Source organism: Trichosporon asahii (genome assembly GCF_000293215.1).
Source record: "Trichosporon asahii var. asahii CBS 2479 unplaced genomic scaffold scaffold00035, whole genome shotgun sequence".
NCBI classification, from domain to species: domain Eukaryota; kingdom Fungi; phylum Basidiomycota; class Tremellomycetes; order Trichosporonales; family Trichosporonaceae; genus Trichosporon; species Trichosporon asahii.
The window spans coordinates 170,928-192,263 of record NW_014040889.1 but is presented as its reverse complement, the minus strand read 5'-3'; the positions used below and the strand labels follow the sequence as shown (position 1 = coordinate 192,263).

The 21,336-nt window shown below is 58.7% G+C and overlaps 8 protein-coding genes across 8 annotated transcripts; 5 read left to right on the top strand and 3 right to left on the bottom strand.

Moving 5' to 3' along the window:
- Positions 1-55: 55 nt before the first annotated feature.
- A1Q1_00836 (RAN small monomeric GTPase) lies at positions 56-1,435 on the bottom strand (the record flags this gene model as incomplete). The annotated part of the gene is made up of 5 exons (XM_014325736.1): positions 56-541; positions 891-937; positions 1,030-1,053; positions 1,104-1,131; positions 1,376-1,435. The coding sequence occupies 5 exons, from the start codon at positions 1,433-1,435 to the stop codon at positions 56-58; spliced, it is 645 nt and encodes a 214-aa protein (XP_014181211.1).
- A 322-nt stretch (positions 1,436-1,757) lies between these two features.
- Positions 1,758-2,826, top strand: A1Q1_00835 (XAP-5-like protein; the record flags this gene model as incomplete). Its single annotated transcript, XM_014325735.1, has 3 exons — positions 1,758-1,787; positions 1,858-2,704; positions 2,756-2,826. 3 exons carry the CDS (start codon positions 1,758-1,760, stop codon positions 2,824-2,826), a joined length of 948 nt encoding a protein of 315 aa, XP_014181210.1.
- Positions 2,827-3,312: 486 nt separating this feature from the next.
- On the top strand, positions 3,313-4,868 carry A1Q1_00834 (uncharacterized protein; the record flags this gene model as incomplete). Its single annotated transcript, XM_014325734.1, has 2 exons — positions 3,313-3,670; positions 3,817-4,868. The coding sequence occupies 2 exons, from the start codon at positions 3,313-3,315 to the stop codon at positions 4,866-4,868; spliced, it is 1,410 nt and encodes a 469-aa protein (XP_014181209.1).
- A 123-nt stretch (positions 4,869-4,991) lies between these two features.
- Positions 4,992-7,553, bottom strand: A1Q1_00833 (uncharacterized protein; the record flags this gene model as incomplete). The annotated part of the gene is made up of 8 exons (XM_014325733.1): positions 4,992-5,191; positions 5,239-5,359; positions 5,421-5,732; positions 5,803-5,952; positions 5,990-6,796; positions 6,847-6,914; positions 6,952-7,133; positions 7,174-7,553. 8 exons carry the CDS (start codon positions 7,551-7,553, stop codon positions 4,992-4,994), a joined length of 2,220 nt encoding a protein of 739 aa, XP_014181208.1.
- A 186-nt stretch (positions 7,554-7,739) lies between these two features.
- On the top strand, positions 7,740-8,899 carry A1Q1_00832 (uncharacterized protein; the record flags this gene model as incomplete). The annotated part of the gene is made up of 3 exons (XM_014325732.1): positions 7,740-8,081; positions 8,245-8,540; positions 8,596-8,899. 3 exons carry the CDS (start codon positions 7,740-7,742, stop codon positions 8,897-8,899), a joined length of 942 nt encoding a protein of 313 aa, XP_014181207.1.
- A 335-nt stretch (positions 8,900-9,234) lies between these two features.
- Positions 9,235-10,962, bottom strand: A1Q1_00831 (adenylosuccinate lyase; the record flags this gene model as incomplete). The annotated part of the gene is made up of 5 exons (XM_014325731.1): positions 9,235-10,375; positions 10,428-10,491; positions 10,623-10,785; positions 10,841-10,883; positions 10,934-10,962. 5 exons carry the CDS (start codon positions 10,960-10,962, stop codon positions 9,235-9,237), a joined length of 1,440 nt encoding a protein of 479 aa, XP_014181206.1.
- A 1,041-nt stretch (positions 10,963-12,003) lies between these two features.
- A1Q1_00830 (L-malate dehydrogenase) lies at positions 12,004-13,448 on the top strand (the record flags this gene model as incomplete). Its single annotated transcript, XM_014325730.1, has 5 exons — positions 12,004-12,034; positions 12,099-12,187; positions 12,256-12,395; positions 12,479-12,494; positions 12,711-13,448. 5 exons carry the CDS (start codon positions 12,004-12,006, stop codon positions 13,446-13,448), a joined length of 1,014 nt encoding a protein of 337 aa, XP_014181205.1.
- Positions 13,449-13,944: 496 nt separating this feature from the next.
- A1Q1_00829 (thioredoxin (allergen cop c 2)) lies at positions 13,945-15,301 on the top strand (the record flags this gene model as incomplete). Its single annotated transcript, XM_014325729.1, has 5 exons — positions 13,945-13,986; positions 14,374-14,514; positions 14,713-14,949; positions 15,003-15,111; positions 15,204-15,301. The coding sequence occupies 5 exons, from the start codon at positions 13,945-13,947 to the stop codon at positions 15,299-15,301; spliced, it is 627 nt and encodes a 208-aa protein (XP_014181204.1).
- Between the last annotated feature and the right edge of the window lie 6,035 nt (positions 15,302-21,336).

The window sequence follows — 21,336 nt, the reverse complement described above, 5'->3', positions numbered from 1 at the left end:
ACGACACACTATGGCGCTATGGAATGAAGGAAAGTATAACATGTAATGAACCACTCTAGAGGTCGGCGTCGTCCTCGTCGGGAAGGGGGGCGGCAGCGGCGGCCTGGAGCTCCTGCTCGTACCGGGACATGAGGTTGGAGTCAACCTGGACCTCGGCGGGCATCAGGGCGGGGGCGGCGACAAGCTCGAGCTGCTGGTTGCCGGTGAGCTTGCGGGCGAGCCAGAGGAAGGGCTTCTCGAAGTTGTAGTTGGACTTGGCCGAGATCTCGAAGTACTGGAGGTTCTTCTTGCGGTGGAAGGTGACGTTGCCAGTCTTGACCTTGCGCTCCTTAACATCCACCTTGTTACCGCAGAGAACGATGGGGATGTTCTCACAGACACGCTCGAGGTCACGGTGCCAGTTGGGGACGTTCTTGTAGGTGATACGCGAGGTAACGTCGAACATGATGATACCGCACTGTCCCTGGATGTAGTAACCGTCACGGAGACCGCCAAACTTCTCCTGGCCAGCGGTGTCCCAGACGTTGAAGAGAATCTCACCCTGGTGGTGTCAGCATACCGTGTCGCGGTATCAGATTGAGGCTGCCGATTTTTGGGTGAATTGGAGGCTCAGGCTTCGACGTCATTCCGCGCACCACACTCAGTAAGCCGATCGAGGTCGCTGAGCATGAGGGAAATTGTCGTCACGAAGTGGTTCGCTGGAAAGAATCGTAGACGAAAGCGACGATTACGATGCGAGCGAATCGGCGAATAAGGGAAGGGCAGGTGGCAAGTCGATCGGCGCAAGTTTGATTGCCGTCGCCCGATCAAATCTGCAGGCCCCATCGCCATTGCCTCCAGTTCACGCAGACGGAGGCTCAATCGATAGGCAGTTGAGAGCGGATACGTACAACGGTGGTGTGGAACTTCAGGGGGTGGACCTCGACACCAAGGGTGGCTGTAGGGCATCAGCGGCAGGTCTTGAGTGATGGGGCTTCCGTCCGCCGAAACCAGAGAGGTGGCGGCAACAGCAAGTGCAGGCAAACTTACCAATGTACTTCTTCTCGAACTCGCCTGTAGAGACCGTTAGCAATCTTGAAACAATAAAGCTCAGAGCTACACACCGGAAAGGTGACGCTTGACGAAGGTGGTCTGAGATGGTCAGCGTCATCGACAACAAAAGCTGATGCTGCTGTTACTCACCTTGCCTGTTGTGCGAAAGCAGTACGACGTAAATCAGAGAGCGGGTCAGAGCGCGTCCGTGTGGAAAAAGTCGATGTCAGTTACTGATCCCAAGAAGTTGCGATTGCTATGCTTACCCTGCACAAGTCAGCAACGTCACACAAACAGACTGCAGTAGCTGATCGAGAAAACCAGCTCTCAGCACAAAACTCACGGTACCACCGTCACCGCAAAGGACGAGCTTGAAAGTAGCAACGGGCTCCTGCTGCGACATTTTTTTGGATTAGAAGAACGAGGGTATGAAGGGAGAGTCGGGAAAGAGAGGAAGGAGATACTGCCCAGTGTTGATTCAGTGGCTCGTCAGACAACACCACCGTGCTCAGCCAGAATTTTCTATCCCTTTATTTTCCCCATTTTCTCCCGCCCTGGGGCGTTTTAGTAATTAATCCTAATACGTTTCACGTGACTATTACAAGCGTCTGAAACGTGACTATTACAAGCGTCATAAGGAACCGGCCTTTGTTGACTTTCTGGAGGGATCGACGACTTGCTCTACGTTCTTGAGACTGCATCTATTCCAGTCCAAGTGAGCGGCTATGATGCCTGGGACGGAAACGCGGGAAGAAGTAAGCAGACTCGAGGCTCTTGTTTGGTGTATTAAGCTTACATGGCGGCTCCCCAGAGCCGCGTCCCCAGGTTGATTCGAAGCGCGAAAACAACAACGTGACGGTGAGCTCCGCCCAGCCGATCCAACTGACAGTCCAGAAATCTCAGGATGATGCGTCGGGCACACGATTCGTCGGCGTGGACGAATCAGTAGACGAGCAGCTGAAGAAGTCCACCATCGGTCTCGTGTCCCTCGAAGACTTCCAGAAGACAAAGGAAGGGATCGAGGAGGAGAAGCGCAAGCAAGCTGCGAAGACCGCCCAGGAGAAGCATAGCACCGCTGGGAAGAAGTCCAAGAAGGACAAACGGAAAGCCAAGTCCAAGCTTTCTTTCCTCGGTGACGACGAGGAAGGGGAGACGGAGGCGTCCGAGCCCGAGTCGAAGCGGCCAAAGCTGTCCAAGAATCCGAATGTCGACACGTCCTTCCTCCCCGATCGTGAGCGCGAGGCGCAAGAGCGGGAGATGCGGGAAGAGCTCCGCAAGAACTGGCTCGCAGAGCAAGAGCGCATCAAGAATGAGGTGATCGAGATCACGTACTCGTACTGGGACGGCAGCGGGCATAGGAAGGTTGTCGAGTGCAAGAAAGGCGACGATATCGGCGCCTTCCTCGGCAAGTGCCGAAACCAGGTGCCAGAGTTGCGAGGGACAAGTGTCGACAACTTGATGTACATCAAGGTAAGCTTCTTTAACAGTATGTCAGCTGACTGGCAGGAGGACCTCATCATCCCGCATCACTACACGTTCTACGACTTCATCATCAACAAAGCTCGTGGCAAGTCGGGCCCGCTCTTCAACTTCGACGTCCACGACGACGTTCGTCTGATATCGGACGCCACGAAGGAGAAGGATGAGAGTCACGCCGGCAAGGTGGTCGAGCGTTCGTGGTACAATCGCTTCAAACATGTAGGCTGCTTTGAATCGATCCTAGCTGACCCCAGATCTTTCCCGCTTCGCGATGGGAGGTGTACGACCCGGATAAAGACTACGGTTCCTACGTAAGCTTGCCTGTCCATGACTCCGGCTGACTCCCAGAAAATCGCATAGTCTCGCGTCCATATTCTGTCGCTGCTGGGTTTCGTGTCTGTAATCTTCGAATGTAACAGGTGCCATATGAAGTCGAGAGCCAATTGAGGCACTGCTAATTGCCGGTTCACTCCGGGGACCCCAGAGAGGCGCAAAGCAGCTACCAAGGCATTCACCTTCTCGATATCTGCGCAGCTATCTCACACCCCAGCTGAAGATCTCTCAATGTATGCGTAGAAGACATGATGCAAGTTCGACACAAGACGCACGCACTCCAGTGGATGTTGTACTTGCATAGCGCAGCGTGCGGGCATGAGCGCTATGCAGCCCTACGACCCCCATTCCTCCGCCACCAACCTCCGACCTCCACCCTGATCCGAAAAGTTGCCACCTGAAATCTTGAGTCTTCCTCCTCACCCAACGCGAATGTCGCTCCGGCGCCTCGCCTCACTCGTCAACAAAATGGTTTCCGTCGTGCGACCCCTCTCCCCGACTGCGTCCCTGGGCTCCTCGCCCGTCTCGAAGAAGCAGAAGCGGGACCAGCGCCGCGATCCCGGCCCCGAGACCCGTGTGCGCGAGGTATCGGACGAGGAGGCGGCGCCTGTTCTCTCCCGCGTGAGGGAGATCATGGGCCTGCCTGTCGAGACGGAGAAGAAGTATGCCTATGAGCTCGAGTACAACAGCAAGCTCGTTCTCGCCCCCATGGTCCGCACGGGTACGCTGCCGACCCGCCTCCTCAGCCTTTACTACGGTGCCGGGCTCGTGTGGTCGCCCGAGATCGTGGACCGGGCCATCATCGGTGCCAAGCGCGTGGTCGATCGTGAGTTCGCGAAGAACGGGACGTAACTGACAGACAGCGGAGACGGGAGTCATCACGTACACGAAGGGCCAGGGAGCCATCTTCTCGACGCATCCCGTGGAGAAGCCGTTCCGTAAGCTTGCCTTCTGCCTCCTAGCTAATCCCAGTCATCTTCCAGCTCGGAACCTCGAACCCTCGGCTAGCCGCCGCCGCCGCCAAGGTGGTGGCGCAGGATGTCTCCGGCTTCGACCTGAACTGCGGCTGTCCGAAGCCCTTCTCGACACATGCGGGCATGGGCGCGGCGCTGCTCTCAACACCCGACCTGCTACTCGACATACTCCGCCGGCTGATCGCGGACCTCCCGCTCCCGGTCTCGTGCAAGATCCGCATCCTGCAGACACGGCCCGAGACGCAGCTCCTCGCTGCGCAGATTCTGCGTACGGGAATTCGCAACCTGAGCGTGCACGCGCGCACGCGGGACATGCGGCCGCGCGAGGCCGCGATCTGGGAGCGCGTCAAGGCCGTCGTGGACCTCGGCAAGGAGCGGGGCGTGAACGTCATCCTGAACGGAGATGGCGAGGGGTACGAGAACTGGAAGGCCATGTGTGAGGCCACTGGGGCCTCGTCGGCTATGCTGGGTCGCTCGGCGGAGCGCAACCCCAGTGTCTTCGCCGAGGAGATGGTGGATGCCGCCGCCGTCATCGTCCCGCTGCTGCTGTACATTGGCGAGTGGAGCGACAACGCGTGGGGCAACACCAAGTTCCTCCTCACGCAGTTCAAGCCTTCCGCCGCGCCCGTGGGCAAGCTGAACAAGCAGCAGCGCAAAGAGTTCAACGCCGTCATTGCCCGCGCGAAGAGCTTTGACGAGGTCGCCGAGGGCGTCAAGAGCGCAGGTATCGAGATTGACATGCTGAATGCCAAGGAGCGCGGAGCCCAGTTCTGCCGCGATCTCGAGGCGCGCCTCTCCCAGCGCCCCGAGTGGAAGCGGTTCAAGGAGAACGAGGCCGCACGAGACGCTGCGATCGCGGCGCTCCAGCCGCAGTGGGATGCGGAGATTGCCGAGATCGAGAAGGAGCGCGAGGAGAAGAAGGCACGCGAGATGGAGGAGAAGGCCGCTGCTGCCGAGGCGGCCAAGGCGAAGAAGGAGGCGCCGAAGCCCGATGCTGAGGAGCAGGCTGCGCTCAACGGCACCACCTCCGCCGAGGTCGTCAAGCCGTAAGCTGGCTTCATTATATAGAGAGTTCATTACATTTTGCATGTTACTAGTGTACACTATATCAAGAAGGGTGCTGGTGATGCTGTCGTGCTGATGCCAGAGATAATGATGCCGGGTATAAATCACCTAGTCTTGCGTTTGTGCTGGCTTCAGCTTCGGAATCGAGTATCGCGTCTCCTCGTCCCAGACGAGCGGGATGCCTTGGGCGAGCAGCGCTGCGTTTGCGTGTGCGACTTGCCGCAGCGACGTCGTCCGCAGCGTTCGGCTCTCGACCTCGCCGAGCTTCTCCTCGCCGTCCACAAGCCACTCCTCTGCGCGCTCGAGTGCTTCCTCCGGCTGTCCGTTAGCTGATGATGGGGCGTAAGCTACTCACTGTCACTCTGTCGAGGGCTTTCCGTGCGGCCGCCCAGTCCTCCCATGACGGCTTCAGTAAGGCGCCCCGGAGCGCCAGCTTGTGCCGGAGCATGAACTGGTTCTTTGGCACGGAAACCTTGCTGGCGGGAATGGCAGTGTACAGCTGCCAGGTTAGTTCGGCTTCACAACTGGATAACTCACAAGGACCATCGCCGAAGCGATGCTGAGCCACGCCGCGGCCCAGCGCGCCTGCCATGCGTCGTCGAGCACGGAGCGCGCCCCGGCCACCTTCGCGACCCACCACCACATCATCCGGCGCTCGTCGTGGCCCACAAGTCCGAGGTCGAAGGCGAGCAAGCTGGCGTTCAGCTGGCAGTCGAGCGCTCGTGCCTGCAGAATCTTGATGAGCGGCGCAGCTGCAGGGCATTTCCGCGTCAACCGCGTCGCGGCTGCTGCCTGCTCGGTCCATGTCCGGGCATAGTGTTCGTACGCTCTCCGTGTTCGTGCTGGGTTCTGCAGCGCTGAGCCCAAAGTCGCAGCGAGAGTCTGGGATTAGCTGCAATTGCATGGACGGAAAGCTCACCCCGCCAGTGATGTCCCGGATATACGAGAAAGACCACCGATCCTCCTTCGCTATCGCCGCGTCGATCGTGGGCATGACGTCCTCGGCGCCGATATCATCGAGCCACTCGTCCATCATCTCATTCACAGGATGGTTGTCAACAAGCAGGACCTGATGTCAGCTGAAATGCCGAAGATGCCCAGCTTACCTTCCATAGCGCTCGCACGACGGGCAGCATCTCGCCGCGTCCTCGCAGAAGTGCCATCTCGCGCTCGCGCAGATCGAGCTTCGACAAAGCACGCGCATACTCCATGTCCTCCATCGCGCGAGCAAATGTTGCCCACGTCTCAGCATGTCCTGGCATTGTGAGCGTCGGCAAGGGCATGTTCTGGCGGAGGAAGGGCGCAACGTTGTCGAAAGCCCAGTCGACCTTCGCACTCTCGGGCGCGAGGTGAATGGGGCCTGGCCGGCGAGCAACCTTGAGACTCAGCGTATCCATCCACGTCAGCTGGAAGTTGAGCCGGTTGACGACCTGAACCCAGGCGTTGGCGTCCCACTCCGGCCCGTGATCGCCGCTGAGGAGCCAGCGCGCGCAGCTGGAGACGTAAGCTCGCACATCGTCGATACTCTCCGTCGTCTCGAGCGGCACGCCATATGTATCCAGCCATGTGTCCTCGCCATCTCGCACTGCGCCACTGTCCAGTACGGCGTAGTACGCCACCTCAATGCCCTTCGCGTACGCGAGCACGAAGGCGCGCAGGGCGGCGCAAGAGGCCTCCGCTTGGTAGAACGAGGGATCGGACACAGGGACGTTGGGTTGCAGAGACAACGGGTTGTGGTAGTGCAATGAAGTAAGGAAGGTCTGCGCGACCGTTCCGCCCCGCAGCCAGGCAACCTCGCGAGCGGCCATCTCGTCCATGATCCAGCAGACCTGAACGGGCGATAGCGCAGCGTGTGGGTCGAACTCGCCGTGCGGGTTGAAGTTGACACCCCAGTCCATGGCGGGGTCCATCATCTGTCCGTCAGCTCTACATGCTTCGACGCTCAGCTGTCAGTCGTACTCACTTCAAGAGCATTCATCGCCTCGAGGTATGTCAAGCTGTCGGGCTTGATGACCTGTCCGGGATCGAGACCTAATGTCAGCTAGAACATCGCAGACCGTCAGCTCACTGGATGCCGCATTCTGCAGCCAGTCCTTTATGTCGACCATTGTGGGCGTGGCGACAGCGTCAAGGTCGGCGATCGATTCGAGAAGGAAGGACAGGAGCTGAGCGACGCCCTCCGGCAGGAAAGGGAGATTGAGGCGCCGACTCTTGGTCCGGAGGATGCGGGGCCCAAGTTTAATGCGCTGGCTTTTCGCTCACCGGACTCGAAACATGAGCTGCAATTCACGTGACTCGACATGAGGCTCGGCCCAGTTCCCAGGGTCTTCCATAGCCCGCTGCAATGGCTGCGGGCGAGGAGGGAGAGGGCTTGGGAGCAGAGCTGCTCCTGGTGGCCCTAAATGGGCCAAGGCCCGAAGTGAGACCTAGGACCTGCTGCGCCCTGTGTGCGAAGTCGCGTTGCGTAGCCTCCTCGACACCGGCTGCCAGGTGCTCGCTCGTGCGCGGTGCGTGCCTCACTTCATCGCCTCCTTTGCTTTGATCTCCATCCACAGCCTTTGCACACAACTCTTTCCTCTTCCTCATTCCTATCTCTCTCAACCTCCCCTCGGCGTCACTCGCGGCAAGTACACCACCTCGCCCAGTCGCCCTCGCTACCCCGCCGCTCATTTACCCGGTGTCCGACACCTCGCCGGACAACCGTCCCAACCTCCTCATCGCCAAGGGCCAAGAAGAAGTACACAAGCGTTAGCCTTGCTTCTCACACGTCGCCCTCGCGCAGCAGCTGTCAATCTTCACCACAGATCTGTGAAATTGTCTCTCTAGTCACCTTCCTCGGCCATCCAGGACACCACCATGTCGCACCAGCGGAACGGCAGTAACTACCAGGACCCCTACCTCGAGCCGGGGGCCGAGTACCTCGCCACGGACAAGGGGAGCACCACGCAGGGCTCCTACATGGACGGCCAGTACGGCGATCACCAGTACGGCAGCTACAACAATGCCGTGCCGGCGGACAAGCTCGACGATGATGGAGTCCACGCGCTTGGAGAGATCGCGCCCGGTCAGCGTCAGACAGCCGGTCGTGCCGGACTTCAAAACCCTACGTCGAGCTTTGCGGCCATGGGACCGCCGCCCCGTAGCACTGGTATCCTCCGCGAATGGCGAAAGGAGGAGCGTGGCCATCAGTGGGGCAAGGTGAGTTTCAGGTCAGTCGGAAACTTACGATACAGGGTGGACCTTGCATGGCCTTCTTGCGCTTGGCTGTCTGCTGCCTGCCGACGACCATTCTCTTAATCATCAGTATCATTCTTGCGATCATTATGGTGAGTTGTGCTGGCCATTTCGAACTGACGTACAGTACGTCCGACCTCCGTTCGTGACGCCCGCCTTCGACTTTGGTAGTGACAACGTCGTCAAGGAGGGAGCGTCTCTGCTGCAGACGCAAAATGCCTCGATTACGGTCAACGGCTTCTACCTGCCGTTCCTCATCCCCTTCCTGGTCGGAAACCCGAACTGGTTCACCGCCGAGTTCTCCAAGATCCAGGCCGATGTAACATATACACCTACCAACACCAAGTTTGGTGAGGGTAAGCTTGAAAGCACTAAGATTGCTGCGTACAAAACATCGGCCTTGAACTTCCCCTTCAACGTCAAGTAAGTTAACAGCTTGCCTACAAGGACAAAGAAGAAACAAGCTGACATGACCCAGCTGGACGACGACCTCGAACACGGCGGGCAACAAGAAGGAATTCATCACGTCGCTCCTGAGCGACTGCGGTTTCAACGTTGCCACAGGCCAGGAGACGACGCCGAAGGACTGGAACATGAAGCTCGCGCTCCACCTGACGATCAAGGTGCTCAGTGTGAACATTGCCATCCCGACGATCAACGTCAACTCGCTCGGCGTGCCGTGCCCCTTCAAGGGCGACGACATCAACACGCTCAAGGCCATTCTCGAGAACATCCCCTCGAAGCGCGACACTCTCGCGATTGAGGCCGCGAGCGAGCTCTGAGGCGTGAGCTCCCCAAAGCGTAAGGCGTAGCGTGGTCCATTCAATCTGTATGCGACTCCGACCACTGCTATGCTTCGTGCGCTTCGCCTGGCCCCCGAACAGTCATTCGACCAGTGATTTCCTGACTTCTCTGACCATCATCCCGACCTCTGACTTCCGGCTCTGTCCGTAGTATGTAATGACCTAGAGATGCATCCGAACATATTTGTACGAGTGTGTGGGCTTTTTTGCTTGCAAAGATGAGAGAGAAAGATGGAGGTGAAGGGTTTTTGGGGTGACAGCGCCTGCTTGTTGAAACAGACTGGAGGGGGGTCGTACTAGATAACTTAAGTCGCTTAGACCGAGAGCTCGGCAGCCTTGACGTTCTTGATCTGGTCCTGGTACTTCTCGATGGCGGGGTTGACCCACTCGGCGACGAACTCGTCGACCTGCTCGGGGGCGCGGCCGATGAAGGTCTTGGGGTCGAGGAGCTGGGGGAGCTGGTCAATGATAGGGGCAAAGTAGGGGTCGGCCTTGACGCGGTCGATGAGGTCGTTCTCGCCTCCCTGCTCCTTGACGACGGCTCCGGCCTGGTGCGAGAGCACGCGGATCTTCTCGTGGCACTCCTGCCTGTCGCCGCCGGCCTTGACGATGGCCATGATGATGTTCTCGGTCGCCATGAAGGGGAGCTCCTGCGATATCCTGCGCGCAATCACGGCGGGGTACACGACGAGGCCCTCGCAGACGTTCTGCAGCGTCGTGAGCAGAATGTCGGCCGTGAGGAAGGCCTCGGGCAGCGTCACGCGGCGGTTCGCGCTGTCGTCGAGCGTGCGCTCGAACCACTGCACGGACGACGTCTGCAGCGCGTTCAGCTGGAGCACGTTCAGGTGGCGCGCGAGCGAGCAGAGACGCTCGCAACGCATCGGGTTGCGCTTGTAGGCCATCGCAGACGAGCCAATCTGGTCCTTCTCAAACGGCTCCTCGACCTCCTTCAGGTTGGCGAGGAGGCGGATGTCGGTCGCCATCTTGTGCACCGAGGCACCGAACGAGGCGAGCGGGCCGAGCACGTCCGCGTCAATCTTGCGCGAGTACGTCTGGCCAGTCACCGGGTACGCGTAGCTGAATCCAGAGAGCTCGGTGACGCGCTTGTCGAGCGCCTTGACCTTCTCGTGGTCGCCGTCGAAGAGGGCGAGGAACGAGCCCTGCGTTCCGGTCGTGCCCTTGACACCACGGAAGCCGAGGTCGTTGCGCGCACGCTCGAGGTTGCGCAGGTCCCAGAGCAGCTCCTGGATCCAGAGAGTCGCACGCTTGCCGACAGTGGTCAGCTGCGCGGGCTGGAAGTGCGTGAAGCCGAGGGTCGGGAGGTCCTTGTACTTCTCGGCGAAGGCGGAGAGACGGGCAATGACAACGGCGAGCTTGGGGAGGAGGATGTCGAGACCATCGCGGAGGAAGATCAGGTCAGCGTTGTCAGTGACGAAGCACGAGGTGGCGCCCAGGCTGATGTCAGCTGAGTGGGAACTGGGGACTGTCCGATCGGAGGAAGACTCACTGGATAATGGGGGCAGCCTCGGGAGCGACAGTGCCAAAGGTGTGGACGTGAGCCATGACGTCGTCTGCGAAGGTCAGTGCGTGTTCGCGGGACAAGGCAGGGCTGTTGATCCCGAGATATCTGAGCTTGGACAGGTACGATACCGTCTTGCGCAGAAGGCTGTACACCGGGTCAAGTCGGAAGCAAGAAACTCACGGCGACGCTTCTTCTCCTCCTCGGCGGCGACCTTCATCTGAGCCTCGTCGAGCTCGAGGTGCTCCTTCATCTGCTCAATGGCCTTGTCAGAGATCGGGAGACCAAGCTCCTTCTCCGCGATGGCGAGGTTGAGCCAGAGCTTGCGCCAGGTACCGAAACGGGTCTGGACGTCAGTTGCTGTTGCGCGGTCCCACGTTTGTTAAATCGCCGATACGCACACCGGCAGAGAAGAGCTTGCTCATCTCCTTGGACGCATAGCGCCTGGGCGAGGTGTCAGTGTCATGTCTCTCCACAAGGGCAGTGTAGCTCACGAGGACAGAGGGGTCTGGTACGAGTCCATGGTTGTGGGTGAGTTGGTTTGCCCGGAAAAAAGTTGATGGAAATTGAGTTAGGTCTAGCCTGGCGGCTGATAAAAGTCGGCTCAGCGGCCTCCCAACGGACTCATACTCATGACGATCGGGCAGTTGAGGAACCAGTGATAAGGAACGAATACACAGCAGTGGCTTGGGACATGGCCTAAGCACACGTATTAAGCCACGCGAACGCCCATTCCCAGGTCGCGGTCAACGCGATTCAAGGGTCCTTGGTGCCCGCACACCTCCACCTCGATCCGTCGAACCAACCGGAGTTCGGAGGCCCGTCCGGGTCCATTGGTAGCGGTTGTCACGGTTGCTGCGGGGCCGCGAATGACGGGCTCGTCGGAATAGAGATTATATGCGTCCGACAGAGCCGCGAGTGCCGGTGCAAGAGGCCGGGAGGTCGGAAGTGATGTGTGCCTTAGCCGCGAGATAGACGCGGAGTGGTGAATTGCCAGACCCAGGATGGCAGCAACAGCAACACCAGGCATGTCATCGGCGGATAGGAATAGCCGAAATAGTTCCCCAGGCTTCCACTGTGCTGTCGTCGTGCCCCCAGTTCTCATACTGCTGCTGGCTGCTGGGCCTAGCTGGGCCTGGCATCCTGAGGGCCGTGCTGCCGTGGGCCGCTGAGACGCCCAGCATTAGGGGATTAGGGCCCTTGCGTCACATCAAGCGAGAGAGCACGCAGTACCCAGCATGAGCGCAGCATCAGCACGCGGACGCTCCGGTGCCCGGTGCTGCACCGATCAGCCCTACCCAGGTCTCAGCCAGCCGTTGCAGCCGCCCCTGGGATCACCAGCGCCAGCCAGCCAGATGTCCCCATGGCGAGCTTCCTCGCTGCCTCTCCCATCACTTATTACCCGAGCATCCTCTCTTGATTCTTCCACGTCTCTCATCTGACTCTTCTCACCCAAAACACCCCATCTAACTTTCTATCAGTGAGCAGCATTGCACTCGTCGCATACTCTATACGCACTGCGACCGCCGTCCTCGTCTTCCCCGAAACTGACACTCCCCCAGACATGGTCAAGGTCGCTGTCTGTGGTGCCGCCGGTAAGTCTTGAGATGCGCCCCCTGATAACAACACCGAGAAGAACAGATACTAACCATGCATCAGGTGGTATCGGCCAGCCCCTCTCGCTCCTCCTCAAGCTTAACCCCCTTGTCACCGAGCTCGCCCTCTACGATGTCGTCAACTCCCCCGGTGTAAGTGGGCCGGACCGCTCGGCTAATATCGGTGACGTTCCAGGACCGTGTGTTGACTTCCCCCGCAGGTTGCTGCCGACCTCTCGCACATCAACACTGCCGCCCAGGTCGAGGGCTACCTCCCCAAGGACGACGGTGTCACCAAGGCCCTCAAGGGTGCCAAGCTTGTTGTCATCCCCGCCGGTGTCCCCCGCAAGCCCGGTATGACGTGAGTACCGACATGGATGACCGAGATCATCTCTGTGAACCCATCACTTTCGATGAGCCAGGCACCCGCTGACCCACCCACAGCCGTGACGACCTCTTCGTATGTCTGGGAAATCCCACGACAAATCTTGTGTAATCGCTGACCACAGTGCCTCTATTACTCGACTTCATATGTTGATAATCGCACTTCTCGCACATACAGAAGGTACGTACTACTTCCCGATGATTGCCCGAAGCTCTCGGTGATCGTCATCGGTGATCGCGAGGAAGGGACCGCTCGTGCGGGCAACCGGATTTGTGCTGACGGCTTCCCCAGGTCAACGCTGGTATCTGCCAGTCGCTCGCCCAGGCTATCGCCGACGCGTGCCCTGAGGCCTTCATCCTTGTCATCTCCAACCCCGTCAACTCGACCGTCCCCGTCTTCGCCGAGACCCTGAAGAAGGCCGGTTCTTACGACCCCCGCCGTCTCTTCGGTGTCACCACCCTCGACGTTGTCCGTGCCGCCACCTTCGCCGCCACCGTCGCTGGCAAGCCCGAGGAGGCCGGCAAGTACAAGGTCCCCGTCATCGGCGGCCACTCTGGCACCACCATCGTTCCCCTCCTCACCCAGTCTGACCCCGCCCTCCCCTCGTCTGTCCTTGACAACAAGGAGAAGCGCGACGCTCTCGTCAACCGCATCCAGTTCGGTGGTGACGAGGTCGTCAAGGCCAAGGACGGTGCTGGCTCTGCCACCCTCTCCATGGCTTACGCCGGTGCCGAGTTCGCCAACTGGGTCCTCGAGGCCGCCTTCAACGGCAAGCCTTCCAAGGTCCAGACCTACATTGACCTCTCCGCCAACCCCGCCGGCAAGAAGATCTGGGAGGAGCTTGGCAAGGAGGTTCAGTGGTTCTCTGTCAACGTCGAGCTCGGCAAGGACGGTGTCCAGAACATCCTCCCCATCGGCAAGGTCGATGACGCCGAGAAGGAGCTCATCAAGGCTGCCGTCGAGGAGCTCGGCCCCAACATCAAGAAGGGTGTTGACTTCGCCGGCGCTCCCCCCTCGCAGAAGCTCTAAGCGCCTTCCATCTTGGTGCAAAAGTAGACTTGGTTTCGCAGTAGTGCAGTAAACCTCAATTAAAATGATGAATGAAGTAGCCAACACGTATGACCCTCCGTGGCGTCTTATCAGTTATCGGCAATCTAAAGGAATGTCTAGCCCATTTTACGAGCGCCGTTGGCATACGACTTGCTTACCGGTGCAGCAAGCAGAGCGGCTTTGTCAGAGCATAGATTGGTTTGCAGTGCACGAAGGCCGTTGATGAGCAAGCCCGGACACTTGATGACCGGGCTATGCAATGTGTGGTGTATGCGTGCTGGGTGATGAAATGAGCTGGCCTGCCAGTCCGCTGAGTCAGCACGTTTACAATCGGAAATATCGCGTCACTACCCCAAAATCGTCACACGCTATTGACGCCACACGTCCCTCCCACACCGCGCACCGCGCCGTATATTGACAAGCCGGCTTCTTCTCTCCTCTTCTCTTCTCCCAACCAAACACTTCATCAGCAACAATGGTCAAGGTTATCGCTAACAAGGCTGAGTTCGACGAGCTTGTGAGTACACTTTGGGATGCGGTTTTGGAGCTGCAATTGCGATGGGCCATTCTGGGGGGGTAGAACTGCGTTTGCAGCTCGAAGACAGTGACGGACCTTCCTCGGAAGTCTAAACGCTGTGTGACATCCACCTGTGGCGCAGCACCCGTGGTTGCATCCTAGCAGGCGGACTCCTGCGTATTCGGGCCGATCATCTGGAGACAACACAGCTGCGGTGCTGGACATGCTTCGTTGGAAGAACGTGGCCCAGCAATGCTATGAGCTTCGATAGGCTACTAATGCCGAGCTCGCCTTGTGACACGCCCCTAGCGCCCTGCTGCTGTTAGCACAGCACCAAGCCGATCTCTGCCTGACGTTTCTGAGTATAGTGACTAACTTGTTTCCCAGATCTCCTCGTCCAAGCCCACCGTCGTCGACTTCTGGGCCACCTGGTGCGGACCCTGCAAGATCATTGGCCCCCACTTCGCCAAGCTCGAGGACAAGTACCCCGGCGTCCAGTTCGCCAAGGTCGACATCGAGGAGGTTGGCGTGAGTGTCATATCGTGACGAGTGGATGGCTGGAACTGGTTGGAGCTGGTCGAGGAGCTTCGCATCGCTTGATGATGTCTTCATGAGACGCTGGGAAGTGTTTCGCTTCCGACGTCATGTTTGACTCGCCGAGACACGCCGAGCTTCAAGACGCGATCGGTGGAGCACAGAGCTTGGAAGCTCGGAGCTCGGCTTTAGAGTTGGGGCTCTACAGCCATGCTTGTGAGAACAGGCGCGCTGCTACGGGAAGCTCGATCTCCGATCGAGACATCTTCCCCTGCGAGCATTGCTGCAGACGTTCTCATTCGGAGCGTCAAGCTCAAGCTCCAAGCTACCAGCTCCATCTGCTCCAGCTCGCTCTGGCCAGAGTCGGCCGGGTGTCTCGCCTTCACCGCTCAACGAGAGCAGGCACTGTCCTTGTTTCGAGCTGGTGGGGTGCGAGAGAACCTGTCATCCATGTTGGAAGATCCGCGACTAACAGTCTACAGGACGTTGCCCAGGAGCAGGGCATCAAGGCCATGCCTACCTTCAAGGCCTACAAGGACGGCCAGGTCATCGACGAGTTCACCGGTGCCGTTCCCGCCAAGCTCACCGTGAGTACGAGTTTCTTGGTTCAGTTCCAGCGATGGCCGGCACAATCTCGGCGGCCGCGTGACGGCGGTCGGGGGCGTGTCTGCTCTCGCGGGTAGTTGCCGATATTAGGCCAAGACCTAGATATGGATCTGGAGCTGCCTCTCCTTCAGACCAAGCTAACGCCCAGGCTCTCCTCGACAAGATCTCCGCCTAAGCGATCGAGTTTCTAGAGTATGAGATGCAGTGAAGTCAAAACGCAGCCCCTCCTCTGACGCAACACTGACGTCGATCATACCTTCCTCATTCTGACTAAGCCCAGAACAACACAGCTTGTCATAGCTGGATTGTCCGGCATCAGGACAAGCTCTGCGCCAAAGCGTAGAGCAGTGGCGTACCAGACACCGGGCGCGGGATAGACTCTGCGTGCCGCCGTGACAGTCACCGACGCAAAGATGTGTTTCAGCCTGGAGCAAAACCTAACTGACACCGGCCACTCCTGTAACCTCTCCTTCTCAAGAGCGCTGACGTAGATGGGCAAGTCTGTAGCTGGAGCCGGAGAGTAGGAGGTCAGCGCAGACAACAAGGTCCAAGTCCAGATGGGGTCGAATCGACGCCGGGATGAGCGGCTGGTAAGTTCTTCACGAAGCTACAATAGGCGCGAGTAACGGCCCGCTGGAATCGGTTGCTGGTCCGACAGGCGCTGGCACGACAGGGGTCAAGGTTGGCTTTTGACGTGCCATCACCCGTTCGCTTGTGCTGGGGCGTATCGGAACATGAACGGCTGGAGCGGGCGCCGGATCCAACGTTCGGCGGGCGGTGGGCTGGACGGTGGGCGGACCTCCAACCACTTTGAACTTGTTGCGATCTGGAATGACTGTATGTTTGCGACACAGTCTGGAGACTCGGTCAGGCTACGAGAGTTGAGTCAGCTGGACTGATCATGACGGAACTGATGGTGGTAGTGCTGCTCAGCGAGGGGGAAGTTCTGGTACTGATTGTATGGCCTGGGAGAGATCTCGCCGTAGAGAGGAATGAGGTAGATATGATGAGGGCACAATGAGGAAGACACAACGAGGAAGACACAACGAGGAAGACACAACGAGGAAGACACAACGAGGAAGACACAACGAGGAAGACACAACGAGGAAGACACAACGAGGAAGACACAACGAGGAAGACACAACGAGGAAGACACAACGAGGAAGACACAACGAGGAAGACACAACGAGGAAGACACAACGAGGAAGACACAACGAGGAAGACACGACAAGGACTACACAATGAGGAGGACAAGACAAGGAAGCAAAGCGAGGAGGACGACACAAGGAAGACAGGACGGGAAAAGCACAGCGAAGCCCAGGAAGACAGTTCTGAGTGTGTAAGTAGATGAATGGCCGCGCCGCCGAAGAGTCCGCATGAAGCGACAACCAGAGTGTTGCAGAAGTGAGCGACGTGCGGTGTGCGACAACGGTGTTGCCCTGATCTGAGGACTGGATGGAAGACCTGCTCTACGCGGTCACTCGCAGCAGGTGAAGTCGGGCAAGGCAGTCCTCAAGTCAGTACCAGATCATCAGTGCTAAAGTATGGTACGAGTTGGCAGTGGCACACTGAGATGCTGCCATACCGGGCATTCGGAGCTGTCCTACTCGCGACTGTTTGGAAAGGCTCCGTCAGCAACTTCGTGAGGTGGCGCTCAATGAGTCGGACCGCCAATCTTCTGAAAACACCGCTGGACCGCGCAAATGGGGCTCAAGTGATTCTCTAGAAGGATCTTGTCAGTGCAGTGGAAGGTGAAGAGCGAAGAATTCTCGCAGGTATAACAACGTCAGACAAGTCTCACCCTTCGGCGTCTGAAAGACTGCCGGCGATATCCATCCGCGCTCGACTTCCTGAGCTCTGCTCTCTTCCGATGAAGACCACTGGTCAGTCTTCCTTCGGGAGCGCGCGCACTCTGCACCTTGCTCCATGTCTTGGGTGTGCGTTCATTTGATGAGAACTGAGAGGGCCTCTCAGGCCTTTTGTGCTGCCCGAAACACAGAAATGTCTCAATAAAAGCACCGGTAGCCTCGGCTGAGCCATCCAGAAGAGTGGGCTGGATAACACAGAACCCGCGGTGGGCTGGTGGGTTCACGAAGATGCAATACGGTACGCTTGATACGCTTACTAGGTAATCAGAAAGAAGTACGCCGATGGTGGGTCAGGTAAGGGTACAGTTGCAATATGGGGGTGTTCTGTGAGCTCGCGACCCTTGGTGCTGGGTGGGTCGGTGCCGTACATGCCATTACGACTTGGCTCGCTGACACAATTCGACGTCTACGCAATCACCCACTCTCAAAGAAGCGGACAGTGGGAGCGTCACGGATACCAGATGCTCTTGAGACAGATGACATCTTCTGCGGACTCCGGCGCAGTACGCAGTGTCCTGCGCATCCCTCTTCTTCGACACCCTGGCTGATGACGGCTTTTGGTCACGGGCACTTCGAATGCGACTGCTTACCGCCACCTGGAAGATCATAGATCAGCCGACACGGAGTATCGGGCGTGTGAGCGTGTGTGCAAAGTGGTAGGTAGAGTTGGAGCTCTGAAACGCACCCCGGACATGCCGAACTGACACAAAGTCTCGGCTCAACCCTGGCACTAGCGCAGGTGAGCGTATACGCGCGCACCATCCACATGCCCAGCATTTTTACCTGGCATAGCCAGTGGAGCGGGACGCTGGGCCCTGGTCAGGCGAGCACGCCAGTGCAAGGATTGGAGCATTAGGAGATCTCTCTAAGGATCTTGACGAGTTCTAGATTCCAGCGGGCAGCAAGTGCCAGCCTCGCTGACCCAAACTCCTCCGGCGTGACCGAGCATCTGTCCAGCGTGGAGCTCGAGCTAAGCGCCAACCGTCAGTCGGCCGTCTAACGAGATGCATGCGTCTGTGCTTGCGCTAGTCCTAGAACCGTCCATTGTGGCGGGCAACATGCTGCTCCACACGGTCCAATCTGCCACCCTCGCTTGCTGCTCACTGAAGACTTTGAGGCGCGCTGATGGCGGTCCACCCTCTTGCCTTAAACCCCTGCTCGGGACCGGGTGAAAATCCGGGACGCGCAGAGCTGTAAGCGGCCGCCAGCCGGCATGACTTGAGTATTGCTGCAAACCAGCCATCCCTCGCAGATGGCCACCGGAATCCAGACATTCAGGCGTGCGTGCTTGTTCATCCCGTAGCGTGCCACACCGCTCCACCCGTCCCCGTGCGTGGCACGATTCTCCTCGTCTCGAGCCATGCGAATCCTGTGCGAACGTGAACGGACTGTGCGCTCGGCCGCTTGCTCGGCTCAGCGATTCCAGCAAAAGTGGCATCATGGATACATCGTTGCTGTGCTACTGAGAGGGAAAGGACTGCTTTTGGCAGTTTGTTTACAGCATCTCGGCGGTACGGTGGCCCCGACACGAGGCCGAAACAATGAGACATCATGTGGCGAGATGAGCGTGGATCTAGATGCAGACTCGTGACTTGCGGCTCGACCGAGCAGCCTCCGAGCTCGAGGTCACGAGCGGCGATGCCGGTGGGCAGGCCGCATCACCGCCAACCCCCGGACCTCGCGGACGGGTGCCGCGAGGTGCCCGCCGTACATGCCACAGCGAGGAACCGTGGGGCACGATACTCCGGCGCGGCGTTGGACTGTTCGCCTTCCGGGGATGCAAGCCTGTGGACTCCAGTGACCCCCATCCGATGGACTAAGGGCGGCGACACGCGGCTAGCACGAGAGGCCCACGAACACTGGGGTGCATGGCTGGAATTCGCATAGTTCAGTTGGAACTGGGGAAGCAGGCTGAACAGGCTCGGCTCGCCTCGGTCCGCTGGGCCGTGTGTCGTGCGTGCAGTCGAGGGTTGTGGCCCTGGCCCTGTTGTGCGAGATTTTGTAATATTGGGAGTACGACGATTGTTTGCGTCCCCGTTCTCGTTCTTGCGACTGTGCTCTGTCCGCGACCGCGAATGGATGTCCGGCAACGGCAGTCGACAGTGACCTCGTGACTATCGTCTCCACGATGAGTGAACTAGTACGAGAGTGAACAAGTTAAACGAGCAGCTGGTGATCTGCCTGATTGGAGCAGGGGAAGGCATGTGCTGCCATGCTGCTGCGCTTTGTTAGCGTTCGTTAGCGGAAACGTAATGGATCTCCCACGCGTCAAAGAGCTAGGTGCAGGGCTTGCTTGCATGGTCCTTGTGCTCACTCATTCTTCCGCACTGATGGTCCCTGCTCAGGACTCTTTGTACACGCTGCACCTACGCACATCGGTCACCGGCTGAAGACTCAGAATGAAAGGGAAGGCGTATGTAGACATTCCGGAGGAGAGTCTATCGGAGCGGTGGGATGTGCGTACCAGCTGCACACAAGGACACATGCCTCTGACGATAGTCAGGCGGTCCGAAGTCATCGAATTTCAATTGCCCAGCCGCTCACTTAAGGAGTGCGTAGTTGATTTCTGGAACACGAAGACGACGCATGGCTGTACCTGCTGCTCTGCGCACTTCCGTCTGTGTTCTCTTGCACCCTTTACCTCTGGACAGGAAGAACGGACGGACCTGGGGACCTGGAACAAGAGCCTGGGACCTGCTGGGCCGGCCTTTCCTGGATCTTACGAGAAAGCCAGTACTGGGTTTGGTATGGCAGCATGCGTTCATCGCTGTGACGTTGACGGCGGTGAGGCTTTCGGCGTTGGCGCCCGCATCGCCTGCCGTCTCCAGTTCTCAAGTGCTCTGCTGGAAACTCTCCCGGCTGCTTGCCTCTGAATGGCTGTGGCTGCCCATCGAGCTTGCTGCTGTAGCTCAGTGCCTTCGAGCTTCCGTCCGGATTCCGACCTCGTCCACCGGCCGGCTGAACTTGCAGTTGGCCTTAAGCTTGGGCTCTACGGCCGCTCGCTGGGCAGAGGGGCAGCGTCACACCGCCATAAATCCCTCGTACCGAGCGTACCTTCTTTTACCCCTCCCCCTGAGCTCCCTGTGTCTCCTTTGAGCTTCGCTCCTACGAACGACCTACGCACACCAACAACACCACCAATCGGAGTGATCATATCAGCAATGACTCACCACGTTTGCCACGCGTGCTGAGCATGCGGTCCCAGAGCAACTGATATGCCCCGATCAGTGGCACAGGCTGTGAGTGTGCAGCATGGATCTCGAACGTTGAGACGAGCTTCGAGATCCCGCCGGCACCCGCCGGCCGAGCTTCGCTGAACGTAACGCCCATCCCTCTAACGCCTCGCCATCCGGCACGCTAAGCTTCAAGCGTTTGACGCATGCTGTTCCATTCTTCAACATGGTTTAGACCGCCTCGCCTTCTGTGGGACGTGCAGTGTTCGGTCAGGCTAGCCCCATGCCTCGGTGCCGTTCGCTTGCCGTTGTCACTGGCACCGATGCCGAGAACAGGACGAGCTCAGAAGACAGGTCATCTCACGCTCGAGACACCCACGAGCTCTCCCCATTTTGCGTCGACTGCGCGCGCCACCGAGCCGCTGGGTCAGTCGGCTGACGCAGATGGCATCCGGAAACAGCTACAAGACAAGATGCACCGTACCTCGTGATCGTGGAGTTAGAGCTTGTGCACCGAAGCTGGGACAAGAGGATTAGTAATCCTTCTCGAGAGGATATCGGCATGGAAGACTTGCGACATCCGTGAGCACGAGGTGTCTGGTGTCTCAGATTCTGGATGCTCTCAATGGCGAGGCGGCAGCCCGGATTCCGGTATTCCGGTGAATTGCCCCAAGTTCAAAAGATCTCCCGAGGAAGCAGGAGATACACATCATCATCGTCAGTCAGTTGTGCAGGAGCGGTGTGGGTGTGCACCGAAAGTTGAGATCTGGACCACACCGCGCAGCTGCGATGCGACCCGCCGCGATTCCAGTCACAAGTCACCAAAAGGAGCGTGACGCCCTTCTCCTGTGGAATCATCTTCTCGGGTGCGCTCATGACTTGCTCTGCCAATGGACGGGCTCATTCGTACTTCTCTCGGAGGGATAGGAATCGCCCGAAGCGCCAGGGGTTTCGGGGCGCTGAGGAAGATGTCATGGCTCGGTGCAACTGACAGACCAGCGGGCCACTCCGGACCTGATGTGCAGGGTCGTGCTGGTGCGGCGAGCCTGACGCTGACCACTGAACCGTATCCGCAGATCGCGCTAGCACGCTCCCGCCGCACAGCAATGTCAGCGAACGGCGTTGTGGACTTCGGCGCCAACTTGTTTCCGAGCCGCGCTTGCATCACG